Genomic DNA, 6,388 nt, shown 5'->3' with positions numbered 1-6,388 from the left:
GCGGCTGAGACCGGACACAGCTCAGCTCTGCAGTGACCGCCGCAGTGACCCTCCCCCCTGCTCGGGGCTGAGCTGAGGATGGAGTCGGGGACCTGCCCGGCTCCGGGGAAGGGGCGAGGACCCGACGCGGGGGTCGGGGGAGGGCTCCAGCCCCCCGTGGGGATGGGCAGCGGCAGCCGCCGGGCTCAGCGCGGCGCTGGGCCGGGTTTATCGGCGCTCGGCCGGGTGCGGACACGCCGTGGACACGCCGTGGACACGCTATTTACAGGCAATAAATACAACGCGGGCGCTCAGGGCTGCCGGCACCTCCAGTCGCTCTTCTCCGGCCGGTACTCGAACGCCTTCCTGCGGACAGCACACGGCGACATCGCTGACACCTCCGCCCCTGCCCCACCGCCATCCCCCCGACCCAGGGCTGCGCCCAGGTGTCCCCCACGCCTCCCCGGCCAAGCCGGCACCCCGTACTCACTCTCTGGCGGGCGCGGAGGGCCGGCAGACCAGCCCGGGCTGGCAGGGGCACACCTGGTTGATGCTGAAGGCGAGTCCCCGGGGGGACGTGGCAGCTCTGGGCCAGCGCCAGGCGCCGCTGGCACACGCGCTCCCCGTGCTGCCGAGCGCAGCAGCCGCCGGCCCCGCACTCCTCGTCCCGCTGGCACCGCGCTCCTGCGGGCACAGAAAGCGGCCTTAGGGGACGGGGACCCCCACTCCGACCCCGGGGTGGCGACCCCAGCACCCTCTGGCTTAGCACCGCTCCAGCATCGCGTCCCCCCGCTCGCAGAGTTGTCCCTTGTGTCCCTCCCACGCCAGACCCCCACTCACCGTCCTGCCCGGGGGGCACGGGCTGCTGGCACTTGCCGAACATGCAGACGAGGCCGGAGGTGCAGTGCGGGTCGTGGCGGCAGAACTGCCCCGCGGGCCGCGTGGGCAGGCACAGCCCGAAGTGCTCGTCACAGAAGTGCCCGTGGGCGCAGGGGGTGGCCGGGCTGCACGGGGTCACCTGTGGAGGAGGGGACACAGCACGTCAGGGGGGTCACACCGCATGCCCCAACCCATCCCTGACGCCGAGACGGGCCAGAAACAGCGCAAAACCCCGTCTGTCCACACGTTGCAAAGCAAAGTTGGGTGTGGGGGTGTTGGAGTGATTTTGGGGGGCCGAGGCTGGCAACAGCGCTCTGCCCGGCTACGGAGCTCCATCCGCAGCCCGCAGCGGTTCCAGGATTTTTTTTCTCGGGAAAAGAAAACCCGGCGGCCGGGCAGGGGGGCAATACGGGGCGGGGGCCTCGCGGACCCCTAAAAGTCCTGCTCCAGGTGAGGCTCGAACTCACAACCTCGGCATCGCTCGCGTACCGCCCTATAAGTACCGTGCGCTGACCGATTGCGCCACTGGAGCGCCCGGCACCGCCCGGCGCCACCGCGCCCCCTGCCGGCCCCGCCGCCACCGGCACCGGCCGCGAACGGACCCCGCCGTGTGCCCCCCCTGCTCCAAAGGCACCCCCCGTGTGCCCCCCCTGCTCCAAAGGGACCCCCGTGTGCCCCCCCTGCTCCAAAGGCACCCCCCGTGTGCCCCCCCGCTCCCAAAGGGACCCCCGTGTGCCCCCCTGCTCCAAAGGCACCCCCCGTGTGCCCCCTTTGCTCCAAAGGCACCCCCCGTGTGCCCCCCTGCTCCAAAGGCACCCCCCGTGTGCCCCCCCGCTCCAAAGGCACCCCCCGTGTGCCCCCCCTGCTCCAAAGGGACCCCCCGTGTGCCCCCCTGCTCCAAAGGCACCCCCCCTTGTGCCCCCTTTGCTCCAAAGGCACCCCCCGTGTGCCCCCCCTGCTCCAAAGGCACCCCCCGTGTGCCCCCCCTGCTCCAAATGAACCCCCCCGTGTGCCCCCTTTGCTCCAAAGGCACCCCCCCTGTGCCCCCCCTGCTCCAAAGGGACCCCCCGTGTGCCCCCTTTGCTCCAAAGGCACCCCCCGTGTGCCCCCCCCGAACGCGAAACGGAATCCCCGTGTCCACTCCCGGCCGGGAATGGAACCTCCGTGACCAATCCTGGCTGGAGATGGACCCCTCGCCCCGTGTCCACCCCAGGCCGCAAAGGGACCCCCGTGTCCAGTCTCGGCCTCAAACCGACCCCCCCGTGCCCCTCTGGCTTCAAACGGACCCCCCGTGTGTCCACCCCCGGCCGCAAAAGGACGTCCCATGTTCTCCCCCGGCTGCACACGGACCCCCCGTCCCCCTCTCCCCTTTTGGGGTCACCGTGGGTTCCATCGCCCCTGCTGCAACCCCAGCTGAAAATGTTGTGCCCAGTCTGGGGGTAAACCCCGCTGCCAGCCCTGCTCCCACCCTGGCTGCGAGTTCCGCATCTGCCCCTGTGCCCCCTCTGTGCTCACCCTGCTGCAAATCCTGAGCCCGCCCCGGCTGCAAACCACCCTGAAGCCCACCCTGGCTGGAAATCCTCTCATCTTGTGCCCAGCCTGCTCTCACCCAGCTCTGTGCCCACCTTGGCTGTAAATTCTGTCCCCCACCCACCCTGTGCCCACCCTGCTCCCACCCAGGCTGCAAACCCAGCTCTGTGCCCACCCTGAGCTGTCTCGCACCCCTAATCTCACCCTCTCCATCTCCCACCCTGCTGCACCCGCACCTCTCCTGTCCCCAGGACCCCCCTCACCCGGGGGTCCCCCACTCCTCACCTCCTCCAGGTCGGTCCCGGGGCTCCTGCTCAGGGCGGCCGCGTCGGGCGAGTGCGGAGGCAGGGAGAACATCCATGCCCAGAGGTGCCCGGCGGCGGGGGGGCAGGAGCCAGGCGAAGAGGCAGAGGATGGCCGGGGATGTCACCATGGTGCTGGCGGCGGCGGTGGCAGCTCGGCCGCCCCGGAGGGTTTATGTAGCCGCGGGCTATCTCGGCCCCCGCTGCTAAAACTGTTTGCCCACCTAATGGGGTGGGAGGAGGCAATCAGGGGTTAAGGGATTTGCATAATTGCCAGCCTTCCCCTCGTGGGGGGGCATCAGCCCCACAGCAAACAGCCTCCCCCGGGGCAGTCTGGCTCCGGCGCCAGCCGCGGGTACGGCCTGGGGTGTCCTGCGTCCCCCCATAGCTCAGGGGGGAGGTGGGTGTAGTTTGGGATGTCCTGCGTCCCCCCCCCCCATAGCTCAGGGGGTCTGTGGGCGCAGTTTGGGGTGTCCCGTGTCTCCCCACAGCTCAGAATGGTTTTGGGTGCAGTTTGGGGCGCCCTGCGTCCCCCCATAGCTCAGGGGGGTGGTGGGTGCAGTTTGGGATGCCCTGCGTCCCCCCACATCTCAGGAGGGTGGTGGGTGCAGCCTCGGGTGTCCTGTGTCCCCACATAGCTCAGGGTGGTTTTGGGTGCATTTTGGGGTGCCCTGTGTCCCCCCATAGCTCAGGGTGGTTTTGGGTGCATTTTGGGGTGCCCTGTGTCCCCCCATAGCTCAGGGGGGCGGTGGGTGCAGTTTGGGGTGTCTTGTGTCCCCGCCAGCCCCTCAGGTCACCCCCACCCCCGTGTCTTGGGGACCTCCCAGCTCCCCCCATAGCTCGGGGGTCGGTGGGGGGTGATCGGTACAGTTTGGGGTACCCTGTGCCCCCCAACCCCTTGGGTACCCCCACAGTTCCCTGTTTTTTCCCCCCTTTCCCGGAGCTGGGACAGCAGGGATGGGGGAGGAGGGAGCAGGAAAAGCGGGGGGCAAAAGCTGGGACCCCCGAACGGGCAACGGGGGGCACAGGGCTGGCATCTGCCCCGTGTTTGTGTGTCCCCTGTGTCCCCCCCTCCGGTGCATCCCCGTCCACCGCCCCCTCCCCGCCCCGGGGTGACGGGATTCGCACCTCCCCTAACGCCCCCGCGAAATGGGGTGTTTGCCCTGCCCGGCCCTTATCGCCCGGCCCTTATCTCGGGATACGGCCCCCCCGAGCGGATCCCCCAGACAGTGTCACCTCCATGTCCCCAAGCACGCGGGGGGCTCCGCCAGGGCGTCCCCGCGCTCCCCCAGACCTCTCCAATACACTTTGGGGCCATCCACGCCGGGATCATTCCCGGTTCCCAGAGGCACGGGGCGGCGGGGGGCTGTGGCATCACTCGGGGGGTTCGTCCCCAAGGGCAGCGAGGACAGGGGGGTCGCTGCGAGTGGGGCGCACTCCAGGGATGTGGAATCCCCCTTCCTTAGGTTTTCCCCCCTGGGAGATTCCCGCTGCCTCCGTGCCTCAGTTTCCCCAGCTGTGAAATGAGAGGCTGAGGAGTGACACAGGGACAGTGGGGCTCGCACCGGGGTGACCCCAAACTTTTCTCCCGGTGTCCCGGGCCGTGCTGGTGCCCGGAACGGCCCGCCAGGATCCGGCCCCCCCCTCTCCCCGCGTGTTTGCCCGGCAGCTTTGGGAGCAAATATTGACCCCGCTCCGGGGCACCATCACGGCCGCTGTCCCCATCCGTCCCCCGCTGCGCGCTCGCCCAGCGCGGCACCTCCGGATAATCCCCCCCAGCGCCACGGGGGTCCCGGACGGCGCCTCTGCTCCCACAAACCCCCCGGTCTGGCAGTTTGGGGGGTCCCACGCACCCCCCCCCCAAGCCCTGTGGAGGCCGCACAGCCCATCCCGCTCTCCGGGGTTTGGGGGGCTGGCGGGGCCGTGTCCCCCCACGAACCCCACCCGGGATGAGAATGGGGGGCGCATTCCGGGGGGCTGCAGCCTCTGGCCTCCCCCAGCCACGGACACTGGGGGTGTGGGGCAGGGGACATGGGGGATGTGAGTCTTGGGGGGTGTTCGTGCGTGGGGTGGGGGTGTCCGTGGGTGGGGATGTCCCTGGGGGGTGTCTGTGGGTGCGGAGTGTTCGGATGTGGGGGGCTGTCTGTGGGTGGGGTGTAGCTGTGGTAGGGGGGTATTGGGGGTGTGGGGGTGTCCGTATTTGTGGGGTGTCAGTGTGTGGGGGTGTCCGTGGGTGGGGAATATGTCTGGGTGTGGGGGGCTGTCCGTGGGTGTGTATTATTGGGGGGAGGGGGGTGTCAGCAGACAGGGGGGTCCGTGGGTGGTGGTGTCTGTGATGATGGGATGTCCGTGGGTGTGTGTTTGTGTGGATACGGGCTGCCAGTGGACAGGGGATACCCGTGGATGGTGGTGTCTGTGATTATGGGATGTCCGTGGGTGCGGGGTATCAGTGGACAGAGGGTGTCCATGGCCGGCTGTCCCCGCGGTGACAGTGTAACTAGCGCCGGCGCGCAGCTCTCCGCAGCGGGGGTATAGCTCAGTGGTAGAGCATTTGACTGCAGATCAAGAGGTCCCCGGTTCAAATCCGGGTGCCCCCTTGTTTTCTTCCCCTTCGTGGGGGGGGTCCCCACTCTTATTTTTCTCACCCCTTCTCTTCGCCCCCCAACACCCCGGCAGCGAGGGGCGGCCGAGTCCCGCTCCCCCCGCCCCCCCCCCCGGCTCCCCCAGCCTCGGGTATCCGTGCTGGGACCGTCGCTTTTTTTTGGAGAAGGACGGACCCACCTCTCGGGGATCCCCCCAAAAATGTTGCTTTCCCGCATTTGCTTCCCCAGCTCAGACCCCCACACTGTGCCCGCGCCCCCCGGCTTTGTCCGTGGGATGGGGGGCTGGGATGGGGGAGGTCAGCATCGCTCTCCAGGCCCTGGGCACGGGGCACATCTTGGGGGGGAGTCTGAACCCTCCTCCTGCCCCGGCACTCAGGGCTGAGGGGCTGGGGTGCAGCCGGAGCCCCCCCAAAACGCTGCCCAAATTATGGGGTGGCCAGAAGTCTGTTTGGCTGAATGTGGGGGGCTGGAGGGTCGGGTTCTCCCGGCGCTCTGCAGTGCCAGCAGGACCCCCACCCTGTGCCCCATACCCTGTGCCCCACACCCTGTGCCCCTGCTCCTCTGCCCCCCACCCTGTGCCCCCCCAAGTCCCCAATATCCGCTGCTCCTTCTCCAAAGGGAAAACCTGGGGGGTTTGGGAAGGACACAAACCCTCCTGCAGCGGAGACGCGTCCCCTGCGGGTCTGTGGATGGGGGGCCCCGAGGGAGCGAGGGGTGGGGGGCGATGGGGAGCCGGCTCCCAAATGGGGGGGCTGCAGTGGTGCTGTGGCTTGGGGGGGGCCGCGTACCCGCGCGGGCCGGTGGGCTCAGCCCAGAGCCCCCCCCGCCACCCCCGCAGCCCAGAGCGGGGTCACCCCAGGGCTACCCACGGTGGGGACAGCACGGGGGACCCCAAACCTCGCTGGAGCCCCAGCTCGGCCCCAAAAAACGGAGAGGAGGATGGTGAGCACCCGGAGATGTCGCTCCGGGGTGAGGGGCGCCGGCCCAGCGCGGGGATGGACGAACATTCCCGATCCCCCCGGGCGCACGGCGGTCCTGCTGCCGGCTCCGGCTCCATCCCTTCCCTTCCCATCCCATCCCATCCCATCCCATCCC

General features: G+C 69.2%; 1 protein-coding gene and 2 non-coding genes across 3 annotated transcripts; 1 reads left to right on the top strand and 2 right to left on the bottom strand.

The window, feature by feature from the left end:
- Positions 1-36: 36 nt before the first annotated feature.
- On the bottom strand, positions 37-2,745 carry LOC120411363 (dickkopf-related protein 3-like). The gene is given in 5 exon segments (XM_039565777.1): positions 37-345; positions 470-547; positions 549-663; positions 820-997; positions 2,674-2,745. Coding segments are annotated over 5 exon segments (498 nt in total). The 3' UTR covers positions 37-290.
- Positions 1,301-1,390, bottom strand: TRNAI-UAU. Its single transcript is given in 2 exon segments — positions 1,301-1,336; positions 1,353-1,390. It is a non-coding gene; the product is annotated as a tRNA-Ile (tRNA).
- A 2,470-nt stretch (positions 2,746-5,215) lies between the features above and the next one.
- TRNAC-GCA lies at positions 5,216-5,287 on the top strand. Its single transcript has one exon. It is a non-coding gene; the product is annotated as a tRNA-Cys (tRNA).
- Positions 5,288-6,388: the final 1,101 nt, after the last annotated feature.

Source organism: Corvus cornix, chromosome 27 (assembly GCF_000738735.6).
Source record: "Corvus cornix cornix isolate S_Up_H32 chromosome 27, ASM73873v5, whole genome shotgun sequence".
Classification (NCBI taxonomy): Eukaryota; Metazoa; Chordata; class Aves; order Passeriformes; family Corvidae; genus Corvus; species Corvus cornix.
The sequence above is the reverse complement of the archived record's forward strand: the minus strand, read 5'-3'. Positions and strand labels throughout refer to the sequence as shown.